Raw genomic sequence first — 16,543 nt, 5'->3', positions numbered from 1 at the left:
CCCCCGGCCCCCTGCTGCACTCAGAGATAAGAGCTGAGGCCTCCGTCTGCTGCAGCACAAACTGGATTCAACTCACAGTCATCAAAGGAACATTCTGCTCCTCTACAACCATTAAACCGTGGAGCGGGGTCGTGACCTCTGAAGGCGTCACATGATGAACCTTAGGGGACTCTAAACCTTTATTCAAATCAAACTCAGTCAAACAGGAAGTTAACATCTGAGCTACAGAACAACACACACACACTCACACACACACACACACACACGAGGAGATGTCAGCTTTAATTTCTCCTCAGCTGAGGGAGTTACTTTAAGGGTGTTGCACAGAACGGTTTAACTGACTTTAAGTGATTCCTGAAATGTAAGACTAAGATAAGGAGAAACCTTAAGGAGAAAATTCAAGGTGTTTTGTGTAACTGCTTTTATTATCAGGAAACCTTAACTCAGACTTTAAGGGAAATCTTAACTTAAGGTGTTTTGTGTAACTGGCCCAGCTGTGTGTCACCACCAGTGAGACCAGTTCACCCACAGAGAGTCCGAGCGGGTTCTACTCCTGCTTCTATTTGTGCCGCAGTCGAGTCTCAGCGGAGCGAAGTTTCTATTGTATAACACGAGCGAAGATGACTCATGTGTCCAGAAATAGAGGAGAGCGCCCACGCAGCACGGTGAGGCATTCAGGGACCGTACGAGTACAGGACGCCATCAGTGAGAATGAAGCACAAGCTGGATGCTCTGGATCACAGAACCACAACACATCCCACAGGCTAACTCAGGCCTAACGTTACCACGGTAACAATCACCTGCGCTGAGCAGTAGGAAAACATGGCTCATAATTTGTGGTTTGCTAACACTGTAATGGAGAGAGCAAAGAGAAGGGGAAGAGTTTTTAGAGACGGCAGCCAGTTTTATTGTTACACTCTTCTAATTTACCCAGAATTCCTTGTGGCACAGTCCGGCTAAAAAATTTTTTGTCTTTCTATGAGCATTTTATGAAAGAGGGGAAATGTAATGGAAAACTTTCAGAAGTCTATACATGCACGCCCTCTCATGTCACATGTTGTACAGCTAATGATTCAACTCGAGCTACAGGAAGTTTCATACTGGACCCTGATTATCGTTTAGGTGCATCAGCTGTGTCAAGATCTGCCTCCTAAGTGTCTCTTTGGACTGATTTCCCGTTTTACTTCCTGTTTTTTCCCGCTCCAGTGATTGTCTGGCCGGCCCTGATGTGTTTCACCTGTTCCCAGGTAGCTGGGTGATATACACAGTGATATTATCCCGGGTTAAACTGTCACAACACGCTGGCGACAGTCAGAGCGGCAGCCATTTTGTTTTCAGGTTGTCCGTTGGTCCGTCTCATTCTCGTGGACACGATATCTCAGAAACACCTTGACAGAACTTCTTCAAATTTGGCACAAACATTCACTAAGGCACAAGGATGAACTGGTTAGATTTCTGTGGCTAAAGGTCAAAGGGCAAGATCACGGTGATCTCACAAAATGTGGTTTTGGCCTTGCGAACGCAACATCTCCGTAACACCTTGAGGGATTTTCTTCAAATTTGGCCCAAATGTCCACTGGGACTCCAGGACGAACTGATTAGATTTTGGTGCTCAAAGGTCAAAGGTCAGTGTGACCTCACAAAATACTTTTTAGCCATTACTCAAGACTTCAAACAGCAATTATGACAAAATTTTACACAAATGGTTAAAAACACATCAGGGTGGGACAGACAATCACTGGAGTGGGACAAAACAGGAAGTAATTTCAAAGTAAAACAGGAAGTGAGTCCAAGGAGACACTTAAGGGGCAGATTGTGACATATGTGTGTGTTAAAATCAGATAATTCACACATACTCACTGGTGTAGTGTCGTCCTAAATCAAACACTGTGTGCACTGACAGGAAACGATGATTGCAACATGTGACAAGGTCGTCGCCCACTTTGCTCACTTGACTTGAAAATGAACGTTTAACTTTTTTGTGTTAAGCGACATGGAAATTAGGCCACCATCATTGGTACAACATGTTCCCCCTCCTCGCTCGCCATTTCACAAGGTTGCAGATATGTTGGTGGCCCCTCCCCTTCTGCTACAGAGCCAAGATGGCGACCGTTGAGGGTGAGAAGTGTCCATCGTTTCACACTGGTTTTGAGTGAACCATCCAGGTACTTTTAGTGCACTGTGTGTTGCTGCACTCGTTAACGTGAATACACTTCTGCTCTCAGATCAGCAAGTGTGAGTGTGAGACACCGCAAAGGTGAACAACGTTTCAGTGACGGGACAGTAAACACAACACGTCCTGAGTGGAGGGAACTTTAACATCATCAGGCTGCAGCTGATTAATGTGAGTTCATCTTATAATTAAATTAAATCTATCAGCACAAATATTCAATGTTCATATCTGAGAAACTTTTCTGTAAAAGTTCAACACGTCAGCAACTTGAGAGGCAACAGTGGCTGATAAAAGGTCAACAGCTGAAGGAATGTGTGTGTGTGTAATATTCAACATGGAACAAAACCTCACAGCTTGTGTGTTAGAGCTGAAATAAAAAAATAAATCCTCAGTGTGACGAGATTTAACTACAGCACAGTCTGTCTGTCAGGCTGTTCACACACACACACACACACCCACACACCCACACACACACACACACACACACACACACACAGCAGGCTCTTTCTAGCTCCCACAGGACTCAAACCCATTATTCACAGCTACAGTAGGTTCAATAGGACAGAGAGCTGATCTGTCTGTCTGCATCTGTATGTGCTGTCATATTCAGACAGCTGTGACCTCTGACCTCTGACCTCAGTCAAAGACTCAGGAGCAGGTTTTTCAGCATTTCTGCTACAAAATCCAATCATCAGCTCGATCAACAAGAGATGCTGTTGTTCATGTTTCCACGACGATGCCTCTCTCCCACATCTTGTGGGCAGATCCCAGCCGCCTCTGTTCTCCACACTGATGAGAAACACTCTCAAACTGACAGTTTCCCAGACCGTGAATAAAGATGGACGTCGCCTCTGTGACTTTACCCACAGGTTTCTGAAGCTCAGAGTGAGCTGCTCCACCGTCGCCATCTTGGCAGTGTCCGACTCCACCCCCTAACTCCCAGATAATCCAAAAATGGTCAAAGAGGAGGGGCTTGTGTGGCAAGCATCGTTAGTACAGCTGGGCGTCTTGCTTGAAGGCTAACCGATAGCTAATATATTGCTGGCTAATTAGCTCCCTAATGAACTAAGCTAACAAGCCATGTATAGTGAATAAAGAAACCGTTACTTGCTAATTAGTGCTAATAAATAAATAAAATAATACTAGTTTCACTCAATTCAAAATACAGCAGCACAGACTTCCTCACGTTCTGTTAGCCAGTTAACAACATGTCAAATTACCTGTCTGATATTTAATATCCTCCAAAAGCACCAATGTTCACTGACTGAATTAGCTGAAGTGATGCTTAGCAGACAGCTAGCAGCTAGCTACAGAGCGACCATGCCCTCAATCCTCCATAACTTTAGTCCTTAATAAAACATAAACAGGTGAGTTATATAAACAGGTGTCATGAAGGAGGAAATTAGCTCTAGAAACCACAACAGTTTTTGTACCAGGCTGTAAACATGTTTATTTCTGCTGTAAAGTTGGACATTTTAACATGGGAGTCTATGGGGACTGACTCACTGTTGGAGCCAGACTCTAGTGGTCGTTAGAGGAACTGCAGCTTCTGGTTCCTCAGTGTTGATGCCTCATTTTTGGCCTGTTAAATCCTGCTGCAGTGGCGATGCTAACACGCTGATGTTTAGCTGCTTTAATGCTAATTAGCAGTAAACACAAAGTCCATCTGATTACTGAGCAGGTATTTGGTCATAAACCAAAGTAGTGGACACATTAAAATGTGACCTGATGATGGCGCTAGACTCAAGTTCATCCTGAGGGGAACATGAACCACATTTCATCACAGTCCATCCAACAGTGACGCTGCTACAACGACTAAAAACTATCAACAGTCACAACAGGGATCGACTCATGAACTCATCATTGCTATAAAACAACATGTGATGCATTCACAGGCACCCGAGATAAACAGGAGTTTTCTGACACTTTAATTTTAGTAGAAAATCTTTTTTTAAATGTAAAAGACAAAACATGGCACAGCATGTCTTTACTCAGCTCCTTGTACTGTCATCATGACCAGCAAATACAAAGGTGGGTCAGTTAATATTTGTCATTAATAGGAATTTAAAACATGTTAATGAACGCTTTAATGTTTTTTAAAATGATTTACATCATAGTTAATTACATAAACGTTAAATGGACCATTTTATAAATACCTGTCTTTCAGTGGTCAATAAACAAGATCTGTTCAAGATATTTAAAAAGAGAATTTAAAAAGAGTAAAAGATTAATCCAGCTGTGGTTTACATCTGAATTATTGCATATTTTTAAATTAAGGAATAAAGCCTGGACGTACAAAGGACCCGTCTCACTGGCTAAATTATAAGAAATAAGTGTACTTCTTCTTCATATCACATCAGTCTAACTTCTAGCTCTTACACCACAATAAGCTTCAGAGCACTTTAAAAATGGATCATTTTATAAGCTATCAACTGTTTAGAAACAAGATTTTAAACCTTAGCAAAACAGGATGCAGTTGTTTAAACTGATCAGACTGTGTTTTATAATCTTGCTTGTGAATTATTTTTAGTACAATTTTGTAATTTTAGTGTTTGTTATTTAAATTGCATCGTAAAGTCTCTCTGGACTATCTGTTTTAATTTGTTTCTTATATGTACATCCAGGTTCAGATAGATAGATAGATGATAGATAGATAGATAGATAGATAGATAGATAGATAGATAGATAGATAGATAGATAGGATATTTAGAGATATTATTATAGGTCTGTCATGGGGAGGATTTCAGAGTGGAGGATGGCCAGCAGATGTTAATGCTGGATGGGGGGGTTGTTACATAAAACCATCCTCCCCTCCTTAATCCATCCTCCATCCTCCATCCCTCCTCTCCTCCGCGGCGTGCTCACTTTTCCAGCAGCCTCTTACATAATTTGGGACCGTCACCCAGCGCCTGACTCATATCTGACACATGATGATGTGCGGTGCTTTCATATTCTTTTTAAAACCGGGGGAAGTCGGAGCTCCTCTGCCCCGCTGCGGCGCACCGCAGCCCGGCCCGGCGCCGGCTCTTTCTCCCCCGGACAAGGTCGACCGCAGCCGGGGAGAGAGTCGCGCCGAAGTCCCGCTAAAAACCCTCCGCATTTTACCCCTCCAGCATCTTCATATTATTCCTACAATATCTCCGCAGTGAGAACATGAAGCAAAACTTCACTCCAGTTCATCCGGACTCCGAGTTTCTAGAACATTCCTGCGGCGGTGTGTTTAATATGAAGTGTATTTGATCATATTCATCACACATGGACTCACATCCAGGCTGGTGTGTGTGTGTGTGTGTGTGTGTGTGTGTATAACTCCACATCAGGACTTCCAGCTGCTCTGTCTCAGGATTATCTCAGCTGATGTTTGGACCCAGAAAAACACAGAAAAACACAGAAAAACGAGATAGAAGCTGTGAACCCGCGGGAGAACCGCAGGTGGGTCTTACCTGTGTGTTGTTTCCGGTGTTTGACAGAAACGTCCAGCAGCTCCGTCATCAACTGTTTCTCTCTCCGCTCAGTCCCAAATATAGTCCCAGTGTGTGTGTGAGTGTGTGTGTGAGTGTGTGTGCGTGTGAGTGTGTGTGTATGTGTGTGATAACAGCACCCTGTGCCTCTCTCTCTCTCTCTGCTGTTTCAACCATAAACCGTTACCTGTCTATGTCTCTCTCTCTCTCTCTCTCTCTCTGGGCCAGTCCATTTGCAGTAGTGCGGGGGGGGGGGGGGGGGGGGGGGTAAACATGACAGTGCAACATGCCCGTGAATAAATATGACTTAATAATTTGACTTGAATTTAAATCGTGTTAAAATCACAGTATAAAATTATTAGAATTTGTTTTTTATATTATTTTAAGGAAACTGTAACTGTAACTCAGACTTTATGGAAAATCTTAATTTAGGATGTTTTGTGCAACTGGCCCCTGATTGACATGAAATCTGAAGCGTCTGTATTTTAGTTGCTCTTGTGTTTGGACATTTAACTCAACAACAGGATAAAATTTTGATGTGATGTTTTGATAAAAGTCTCATTATAGTATTGACTGTTGTATCAGCGATAATACTGAACATTTTCAAAAACTATTCCTCACCTCAGCTTCCTGTTGTGGCCTCCTCCTCGCACTGCCCGGAGCTCGATGCATCAATAGGAGCTGAGTTCAACATAAAGCAGGTCCATTCATGTCTGTGGACGTCTGCTGCTGCACAGCTGATTGGCCTTAATCTGACTGAAGTGCAGCGTCTTTCAGAGCAGCAGGTCAGAGAGGAAACTCTATTCAGCAGCACTCCACTCTAGTCTGACGGCGATTTTACTCAAACTGTGGTGCGTGGCCCTACCGGGGTCACGGAGAGGCCTCCAGAGGTCCACAGTGACACGGTCCAGATTCGAACTAAACGTAGTATGTTAGGGTGACCAGATGTCCCCGTTGGAGCTGTCCCCAGAAATGTCCCTGTTTTAAAGTTTGTAATTAAATACAGACGTCTAGCGTTGCGCTTGTTTTGGCCAACAGAGGCAGCTGGCTGCTAGCTATAGTAGCTTCAGAAGTGAAGCTAAAACCATCAAAATAGAGTTATCCAATCAGATTTTTCTTTGTTTTTGTTGTCTCTAGGAAGAAAAAAGGTTAGCTGGTTCAGTCATTGGTTAGGAGTTCATTACCAGGCAATAAACTAACAAAAACAAACATACTTCAAACAAACTTTGTGCCTGCTTCAAAGGTAGGGGGTCGTCATTTTAAAAACTGGATATTTTAATGATAATTTGACTGATGAACTGGAAATGTCCCCGTTTTAATTTCAGATATCTGGTCACCTTATAATATGTTGAACAAATATTTCAGATGTGGAAATAGATTGACATATATAGTTAATCATTTTATTATCTTATCAGCTGACTGCTCTGGAGGTCAGGGGTCGTCAGGGTCTCAGGGGGTCCAGGTGACAACCCTGACGGCGGTCTGAGCAGCTCGCCGGATGTCCTGGTCCTCCTCTGTGGCCTCGCTCCTCCTCAGCAGCAGCGGCAGCTGCTCCAGCAGGAGGCGGCGGCCGTCTGGAGCCTCGGCCAGCGAAGTCAGAGTGCGCAGGGAGTACAAGATGAGGGCCTTCCTCCTCCTCCTCCTCCTCTCCAGGTCCTCCTCCTCTTCCTCCTCTGTCTCCTTGGACACCAGTAGGAGGAGGACAGGGACAACGTCCAAATCCAGACACTGCTGCTTACCTGCAGGAAGAGGAGGATCAGTCGTAGGTCAGGTGGTGTGTTTAAGGTGCAGACAACAGAAGGTTCACTTCCTCATAGACGTTGTCAGATGACCCACAGTTCAAATTTCACATTTGCTAGCCTAGCATTAGCTTACAGTGTTTCCAGTGTGGGCGGGTCTTTACCTTCAACATCTGACAGATTCATCTGCCCATTCATCAGTGTGGTCAAAGGAAAATGACGGTAAACAAATTAATTCAGAGACATTAAAATGTCCAAAGCTTCCCGCCCTCAGCGTGGCGTCAGAGGAAAATGGCCGCCGTGTGAACATGGTCAGTTGAAGTTAAAGATTGTGGAAAGTGGAAATAAATCGAACGGATGGTCAGAAAATAAACCTGTAGTCTGGTCACATGATCCAGAGGGATGTTGCCATGGTGACAGGCATGAAGGAGATCATTAAAACAACTTAAAATGCGAATTTACAGAGAGGGAAAACACTTCCAGCTGGTGTGTGTTTGTACCTGTGGTGATGATCACAGTGTACATGATGACTCCTGCAGCGTTGGCCTGAACCTCGATGTCCTCGTCCTGCAGCAGACCGACCAGGACAGGAAGCACCGCCTCCTTGCACACCTGCCGCTTCCCGTCCTCAGGAATGCTGAAACCAGCAGACATCAACCAGAGCAACAATCAAACAAACTAAAAATGAAGTCAACACTGAAGTGCCTAAAAGCTGCAGTTCCTCTAACGACCACTAGAGTCTGGCTCCAACAGTGAGTCAGTCCCCATAGACTCCCATGTTAAAATGTCCAACTTTACAGCAGAAATAAACATGTTTACAGCCTGGTACAGAAACTGTTTTGGTCTCTAGAGCTAATTTCCTCCTTCATGACACCTGTTTATATAACTCACCTGTTTACATCTTATTAAGGATTAACGTTATGGAGAATTAAGGGTGTGGTTGCTCGTTAGCTAGCTGCTAGCTGTCTGCTACTCGTCACTTCAGCTAATTCAGTCAGTGAACATTGGTGCTTTTGGAGGATTTTAAACATCAGACAGATGATTTGGCTTGTTTGTAACAGAACATGAGGAAGTCTGTGCTCCTGTAGTTTTAGGTGAGTTAAACTCTAGTATTATTTATTTGTATTTTACCACTAATTAGCAGGTATTGGTGTCTGCGATCACCATACGTGGCTTGTTAGGTTTGCTCATTATGAATTAGCTTTGGGTTAGTCTTCAAGCAAGACTCCCCGTTGTTCTAATGATGCTAATGGTAGCTTATGCTTGCCACACATGTCCCGCCTCTTTGACCACCACTTTTGGATTAGCTGGGAGTTAGGGGGCGGAGTCCGACTCTTCCAAGATGGCAATGGTAGAACAGCTCACTCTGAGCTTTAGAAACCTGTGGGTGACGTCACAGAGGCGACGTCCATCTTTATTTATAGTCTGTGGGTTGAAGTAAACTGCTGAAAGGAGCTGAAATGACCCGAGTTTCAGTTTAAGTCTGAGTTCACGTGTATGAGCTGAGTGAAGTTGAAGTGAACATGTGGAAAGAAGCTGAAGTGTTACTTTAATATCAAGGGTTTGTTGAAGTGTGAACATGATGGAGGTTGTAGACAGGAAGTGGAAACACCGTTTCAGTTTGGGCAAGTGTGAGTTTACGTGTAAGTGCAGGTTGAACCACTGAGAGGAGATGAAGTGTCAGGTGAAGTGACACTCATACCTGAGGGCCATCATGGCTGCCGCTGCCTCTCTGCGGATGTTCGGGGAGCGGTGTGAGAGTTTGTGGCCCAGCAGCGAGACACCGTCGGAGGCCAGAGCCGGCAGAGCGTCCAGCCTGGAGCAACAGCTGAGGGTGGAGAGGAGCAGCACCTGCACCTCCTCCTCCTCCTCCTCCTCCTCATCTTCATCATCTCTGAGCTTCAGCATCAGTTTAGGAACCAGAGTCAGGAGAGCCTCTGCACCTGCACACAAACACACACACACACACACACACACACACACACACACACACACACACACACACACACACACACAGTGATATTATCCCAGGTTAAACTGGGACTCTGCACCAGCGACATTCACAGTGGCGGCCATTTTGTTTTCAGGTTGTCCTGAAATATCTGAGTAACGTCTTCACAGAACTTCTTCAAATTTAGCACAAACATTCACCAGGACTCAAGGAGGAACTGATTAGATTTTGGTGGCTAAAGTTCAAAGGTCAAGGGTCACGGTGACAGTGACATCACAAAACATGATTCTGGCCTTGTGAACGCAACATCTCAAGAACTTCTCAAGGAAATTCCTTCAAATTTGGCACAAATGTTCACTTGTACTCGAACTAGTTAGATTTTGGGGGTCAAAGGTCAAAGGTCAAGGTGACCTCATAAAACTTGATTTTGGCCTTGAGAACATGATACCTCTGTAACGCCTTAAGGGAATTTCTTCAAATTTGATGCAAACATTCACCTGGACTCAAGGATCAACTGATAAGATTTTGATGGTCGAAGGTCAAAGGTCAGTGTGACCTCAGAAATCACTTTTTAGCCATTAGTCCAGACTTCACACAGAAATTATAACAAAATTTCACACTAATGGGATGTAAACGGGAACTAGACTGAGTGGAGGAAACTATTACTGCAACAGAGACTGAAGTATGTGAGTGACACGGCTCAGGAAACATGTTCTTTATTTTAAGATCATTTCACTGGAATTTAATATATTTTATGATATAACAGAAAATAATGAATAATGTTTCAAGTGTAATTGTTCAGTTTATCTTTCCCCATTTTAGTAGAATGAGAACAGTTTAACAAACTGTTTCGTCATCTGATTGATCAAGACAGAAAAATATTAACGGCTCTGAAATCAAATGTTGGATGGAGTCAGACGTGAGGACGGTACCAGCTGGCAGCAGGGCGAGGCGGTTCAGCACCCGGTGGACGTTTCTCCTGCAGGAGGACGAGGAGTCGCCCAGCAGCTGAGACAGGGGAGGGAGGAGGGAGGAGGACAGCAGGGCCTGTCTGTGGGGGGAGGCGACAGAGACACAGTGACCTCGGCAGACACATGGAAATGTAGAAACTTTAACTTTCTGTTTGATGGAAATCCTCGACTGATCGACTGAAGCCCGATTCATCAAATGTAGATTTATTCTCTTTCAGATCTGTTCAGTCCGGAGTTTATGGTGAACAATATCAGAACACAATACTATAGTCTATACATGTCGTTCACCATATCCCCTCCTGCTGTGTAAACACCTGAACGTGAATTTTCTCCAGATAACAAATGAAACTATAAACTTCTATCTGAACATCATTTCTTCTGATCTCTCACTCAGTTCCTTATTTCTATTTAATTATTATTTAACTTTCTCTATTTGTGTTTTCCTTCCATGTTTTCTCATTAAAACATTTCAATCCTGTTTGCTCTGTTTCTGTGGCTAAAGGAGGATTTTTCCTTAATAAAGTTAAAAGCTCAGTGTGAGAGCAGTCGGATGCTTTTCCTCGGTGCTAATGAATTCTCCTTCACATCTTTGACCTCATGACGTTTTCCATCGAGGTGGAGGAGACGTGGTTACAGAGATTATTTTGACTGGAGCTCTGAGAATCTTCACAGACACTTAAACTTCCCACAAAGCTTCACCTGGACGTCACCGCAGTGTCACACCGCCACCTGCTGGTGACATCACACACTACAGCGAGGGTCTAATCAGGAAACATCCATCCATTATCCATACTGCTTATCCCTATAGGGTCACCAATTAACCTGCGTGTGTCGGGACTGTGGGAGGAAGCCGGGGAACCTCCGTTTGATGACAGGAAGAAAAATATAATCACAGACCAGACTGATCCTTTAAAAAGTGATTAAATGTTTCACTGACTTACAATCAATTAAATGTTGTTGAATGAACTTTATATTTCAATTTACATTCTCTAAATAAACTCTAATATTATGTACAGTATTGTTTTACACGGACTACAACGACTTCAATTACTTGTGAACATTATAATATTGTTTAGAGAATTTACTAAATGGATTATTGCACTGCTAAATCTACAATATTATTTTTCTCTACCATTATTTTATTTTTACTCCCCTTTGTATCTGCTGGTTACCACGGACACAGTTAAACAAACAGCAGCGTTTAGACAGTGAGATGAAAGCAGTGTATGTACTGTACCTGCCGGCGCTGTGGGCCGTCAGCAGGTGAAGCAGCTCGCAGGTCCTCGCTCTGACTGATGGATCTTCATCCTTCAACAGAACCACCAGCCGCTCCAGAAAACCTGGAGAAGAAGAAGAAAGATGTGTCAGCGCTGCAAAGTTCACAGGTGTTCTCGGCTTCAGGTCGTAGTTCATGCATCAGCAGTTAGCTGAGGGAGTTAATTCAGGGTGTTGCACAGAATAACTTAAAGGGTTTCCTTTGTTAAAGGAGAAAAGTTAAGGTATTTACAGCAATGAAAGGGGTTTTACAGCAGTGAAATTCTACTGTTTCCACGGAGACGGCTTGTTTGCTGCCATTGGCACTGTTATTTGCTGACAACATAATAAAAGATAACATGCTTAAATACTGATCCTCATATTGAAAGGGCATCAAGAAACTGAGTCTGTTCTATTGTTAGACAAGCAGCAGCTGGCGCTGACCTTTGACCTCGGTGTCCTTTCACCCATTTTATTGGTTGCTTGAAATATTGTGTAAAAATTATGTTTTTCTCTCTGGATGTTTTACATTTTTAATTCTCATAATATCATGACTTTATTATTGCAGCCTAATGTTGTGACTTTTTTTCTCATAAAATTACTTTAATCTCATATTATGACTTTTTTTCTTGTAAAATTACGACTTTATTCTCGTAATATTATGACTTTTTTCATAAATATCAGATTTCTTTTTTTCTTCAACGTGGCCATAATACTGATACTAATACTAATACTGATACTGATACTAATGCTGATACTGATACTGATACTGATACTAATACTAATACTCATACTCTAGTTTAATGTTACTTACTTGAGTAACATTTTTAAAGCAGGACTTATTGGCGCCTGTTATCACCATGGTTACCTGAGCACAGGATGTTGGAGACCTCATCGTGTGGTCTGGCTGTGAGCCCGGACTTACCTCCTTTAACAGTCTGGTAGAGCCGGTCCGGGTCGTGGATCAGGTCGCAGAGTGAAGCCAGAGCCCGCAGCCTCGTGCCGGTCTCCGGCTGCTGCAGCTGCTCGAACAGCTGCGGCACGGCCCGCCGCCCGAAGGCCAGCGGGGCCCGGGTCGGGTCCATCAGAGCACCGGCCATCCGGGATGTGGATCAGGTTAAACCCGGTAAAGTAGGACAAAACCGGGCTGGACTGTCAGGTATGTCCAAGCCAAATCACTCCACAGCCGTTGCCTGGTAACCGCATGTAAACATCCCTGGGCAACGATGCTGCGTTCAGGGTCTGTAGGAAAGTAGGGATTTCTGGGACATTTAATCAATATCCTTAAAAGTCTTTACAGATGTTTTATCCTTTCAGTCTAGTTTTAGTTTGGGCAAACATCTGGCACAAGTATCTATCTATCTATCTATCTATCTATCTATCTATCTATCTATCTATCTATCTATCTATCTATCTATCTATCTATCTATCTATTCTGGAAATTCTGTGAGCAGCAGCCTGAGCAACACACACACACACAGACAGGTGAGCTGCAGGCTCTCAGGTGAGCTCTGATGTCACAGGCTCTCAGGTGAGCTCTGATGCCACAGGCTCTCAGGTGAGCTCTGATGCCATAAGTTCAGGAGCTAAATGAACAAGACCAGGTCTTAACTGAGTATGTGTCTGCACTGTAAAAAATAACTAAGTTTTCTAAAAGTAATTTTCTGGGGTTTTTAAAAATTGTGAACAAAAGTCTGTAAAATGACAGAAATAATGTGAATTAACAGCCCAACCTCTCCTTTAAGCATCATGCCAATAATAATAAATTACATTTATTTCCCATTTCTATAAAGACAAATTACTGTTTTATTTAAACAGTATTTTTCTGCTTTCTTAAATTACAAACAAATCTGTGTAAAATGACAGTAATTATCTGTAATTAAAAATGTAGCTTGTTATTATGAAGGTTAATGTCCATAATAACAATTTAAAGATTCTCTGTAATTTCAGGGTGAATCTTATTAGTTTTACATTTATGTGACTTTTACATTCAAACTTTGTGATTCTGGATGAAACGTGTCAAACAGTTTTTCATCACATCAAACATTCAAACTTCAAACAAACAAGTTTGAAGTACTGGAATGTATCCCAGCATGCACTGGGAGGAAAGCAGGAAAATGGTTTATAACACAACAACAACAACAACACACACAGACACACAGACACACAGACACACACACACACGTCTGTCTGTCTGAGTCTGTGTGTGTGAGTGTGTGTCTGTGTCTGTGTGTGTGTGTGTGTGTGTGTGTGTGTGTCTGAAAACAGAAACACGTGGAGTATCAAAGTAAAAGTCTCCCTTCAGAATAATGTAAATCATACGACTGGATTGTGATTATTGATGTTTTAATGTGAAACAACTTTCATGTTGCAGCAGGTGAAGATGAGACTCATTTGAATGACTTACATGGACCTGATCTCACCTGGAATAATACATCAGGATTCAACAAACAACACAACAACCAGCTCTTAGCAACAATGATGGAGACACAATAACTTTAGGAACCAAATACAAATCTGGACTTTTATCTATGTGAGCTTATAAAACTCAGCTGTGCCTCCAACACCCCAGGAAAGACAGAGTCCAGCATAGAGAGGCTGAGGGAATGTGGTCTGGACTCTGTGGAGGAGAGTCATGGTTTCAGAGACGCTGTAGAAGGACAGAACACCTGCTGTGTGATCCAGGTACACTCCTACTCTGGAGGACAGAGGACCTGAGACTGGAGTGTTGATGCTGTTGAATCTAAATGAAAAACTGTTTTGATCACAATCTAACGACCAAGATTTGTCATTATATCCAAATAAAGTTCCCCCCCCTGCTCTGCTGATATTCTTGTATGAGACTGATACAAAAACTCCTCCTCCTCTCCACTCCACCTCCCAGTAACAACGTCCAGTCAGACTCTCTCTACTCAGGACCTGAGGATATGAAGTGAATCTGTCTGGATGATCAGGATAAGACTGTTGTTGACTCATTACTGTTGCTTTTCTGTTTCCCTCAGATAATAACAGACGTGTATTTGCTGTGTTTGGATCCAGTGTGATTTCCTGTGAATATCTTAAGAAGTCAGCTCTGGTCTTGGGCTCTGGTTGTGACAGTAAAACATCCACTTCAGTCAGTGTCAGTGAGATGTTTGTCCATGTCTCTGTCAGGACGTCCTGTAGTTTCTCTCTGAGCTGTGACACAGCTGCTGTCACGTCCTCAAAGTGTCTCAGAGGACGGACATTGATGGCGGATGAGTCTGTAGAGTCACTGAGTGGTGACAGTGAGGGGTAGTTGTGTAGAAAGTGGTTGTGATCCTCTGTGTGTGAGAGCTGCTTCAGCTCAGCGTCTTTCCTCTTCAGCTCAGCGATCTCCTGCTGCAGCTTCTCCTGAAGCTCTTTGACTCGACCGGCTTCAGTTTCCTGCTGGGATCTGATCTGCTGCTTCACATCAGAGCGTCTTTTCTCCATGAGACGGATCAGCTCAGTGAAGATCTTCTCGCTGTCCTCCACTGCTTCATCAGCAGAGCCGTTGAGAGCCTCCACCTCCTGTTGAAGCAGCTTCACATCTTTCTGTCTGTCCTGGATTCTCTGCTGGATCTCTTGTCGCCTCAGCTGGAGCTCTCTCTGCCTCTCAGTCCTTTCTGCTGCAGCTGAGACTGTGTCGTGGCCTTTATGTTCATCCACAGAGCAGAGATAACAGATACACTGCTGATCGGTGCGGCAGAACATCTTCATCACCTCATCGTGACGAGAGCAGATGTTCTGCTGGAGCTTCTCGGAGGGCTCCACCAGCTTGTGTTTCTTTAACTGAGCTACATCATGATGAGGCTGCAGGTGATTCTCACAGTAAGAGACCAGACAAACCAGACAGGATTTAACAGCTTTCAGTTTCCTCCCAGTGCAGACATCACAGGCCACGTCTTCAGGTCCAGCATAGCAGTGATCAGCAGCAGCAGCTTGGAGTCCAGTCTTCTTCAGCTGCTCCACTAAAGCTGCTAACATGGTGTTTTTCCCCAGGACAGGCCTCGGTGTGAAGGTCTGCCTACACTGAGGGCAGCTGTGGATTCTCTTCTCATCCTCTTCATCCCAGAAGCTTTTAATACAGTTCATGCAGTAGCTGTGTCCACAGGGAACAGCCACCGGATCCTTCAGTAGATCCAGACAGATGGAACAAGAGAAGGTCTCCCGGTCCAGCTGATCTCCTTTCTGTGCCATTTCAGCTCTCGGTGACAACGACTGTCTGAGTTTCACTTCCTCAGAACTGAAACTAGTTTGAGCTCTGATCTAAACAACATGTGTCTCTGCAGTGAACGGGGCCTGTCAGCTCTCGCACTTCACCACATGTTGGCTCCACCCATCTTCAAACTGTAGATCTGAAGGGAGGGAACAAGGAAACACATGAACAGAGTGGAGCTGGCTGTGTTTGAGAGCAGGAAGAAGAGGGAGGGGCATCAGGCTTTGACTCAGTCCAGGAAGTGGTTTGATGCTGTGTGTCTCTGCAGACGGACTCGCCACACACAGATAACAACAGCACAAAGTCCCAGTCAGTGTGTAGAGAACTGATCCCTCTGGTATGAACTTGAACAGCAGCAGCACAGTATAGAAATCACAACACACCAAGTTTCTCCTGAATCTGTAATTAATCAAAGACTTTCTATGTTGCTTTAATCAACAACAAACATGATAGAAATGTTTAAATGTGTCCGTCCTTCAACAGTGACAACACAGGATCTAGAGACAGATACTAGAGTTTGTGCTTTTCTAATTTGTCTTATGAACTTACCAATTTAAATAACAATGAAAACACTAATTCACCAAAGTGACTGTTAGATTCATCATGAGGCAGATGGTAAATATGAAGAAACACTCAGTACAATTTAATCACAGGTTTATTTATTAAAAACCTTTTTAATGACGACAATGAAGTTCTGAATAAAACTAATGAACATGAACGTGTGTGTGTGTGTCTGTGTGTGTGTGTGTGTGTGTGTGTGTGTGTGTGTGTGTGT

General features: G+C 43.5%; 3 protein-coding genes across 6 annotated transcripts in view; all 3 read right to left on the bottom strand.

Annotated features, from left to right (window-relative positions):
* dmtn (dematin actin binding protein) overlaps nucleotides 1-5,756 on the bottom strand; it is a 25,433-nt gene extending 19,677 nt beyond the window's left edge. For all 3 annotated transcript variants that reach the window (XM_022765892.1, XM_022765891.1, XM_022765894.1), the window contains exon 1: nucleotides 5,617-5,756. The gene's annotated coding sequence lies outside the window, so the exon portion shown is untranslated. The remainder of the gene's footprint in view (nucleotides 1-5,616) is intronic.
* Nucleotides 5,757-7,012: 1,256 nt separating this feature from the next.
* Nucleotides 7,013-12,718, bottom strand: rsph14 (radial spoke head 14 homolog). 2 transcript variants are annotated; one of them, XM_022765889.1, is made up of 6 exons: nucleotides 12,475-12,718; nucleotides 11,533-11,635; nucleotides 10,257-10,375; nucleotides 9,076-9,316; nucleotides 7,874-8,010; nucleotides 7,013-7,373 (listed from the first exon to the last, which is right to left on the bottom strand). In XM_022765889.1, the coding sequence occupies exons 1-6, from the start codon at nucleotides 12,647-12,649 to the stop codon at nucleotides 7,084-7,086; spliced, it is 1,065 nt and encodes a 354-aa protein (XP_022621610.1). In that variant the 5' UTR covers nucleotides 12,650-12,718; the 3' UTR covers nucleotides 7,013-7,083. The 2 variants fall into 2 exon arrangements, with proteins under 2 accessions (XP_022621610.1, XP_022621611.1); XM_022765890.1 differs by having other exon boundaries at nucleotides 9,076-9,310.
* Nucleotides 12,719-14,018: 1,300 nt separating this feature from the next.
* On the bottom strand, nucleotides 14,019-16,006 carry LOC111236964 (tripartite motif-containing protein 16-like). The gene has a single exon (XM_022765888.1). It carries the CDS (start codon nucleotides 15,747-15,749, stop codon nucleotides 14,079-14,081), a length of 1,671 nt encoding a protein of 556 aa, XP_022621609.1. The 5' UTR covers nucleotides 15,750-16,006; the 3' UTR covers nucleotides 14,019-14,078.
* Nucleotides 16,007-16,543: the final 537 nt, after the last annotated feature.

This window comes from Seriola dumerili, unplaced genomic scaffold, assembly GCF_002260705.1.
Source record: "Seriola dumerili isolate Sdu_G_001 unplaced genomic scaffold, Sdu_1.0 BDQW01000783.1, whole genome shotgun sequence".
Lineage (NCBI taxonomy): Eukaryota > Metazoa > Chordata > Actinopteri > Carangiformes > Carangidae > Seriola > Seriola dumerili.
Note: the sequence above shows the minus strand (reverse complement) of the source record. Positions and strands in the feature narration are given on the sequence as shown.

Bases quoted from the DNA above. Each gene is read 5' to 3' on its own strand.
- LOC111236964 (XM_022765888.1), bottom strand. From the start codon at position 15,749: ATGGCACAGAAAGGAGATCAGCTGGACCGGGAGACCTTCTCTTGTTCC.
- rsph14 (XM_022765889.1), bottom strand. From the start codon at position 12,649: ATGGCCGGTGCTCTGATGGACCCGACCCGGGCCCCGCTGGCCTTCGGG. The intron at 11,636-12,474 runs GTAAGTCCGGGC...CTTCTTCTCCAG, and splicing joins CTACCAGACTGTTAAAGGAG to GTTTTCTGGAGCGGCTGGTG. The intron at 9,317-10,256 runs GTACCGTCCTCA...GTTTGTGTGCAG, and splicing joins CCTCGCCCTGCTGCCAGCTG to GTGCAGAGGCTCTCCTGACT.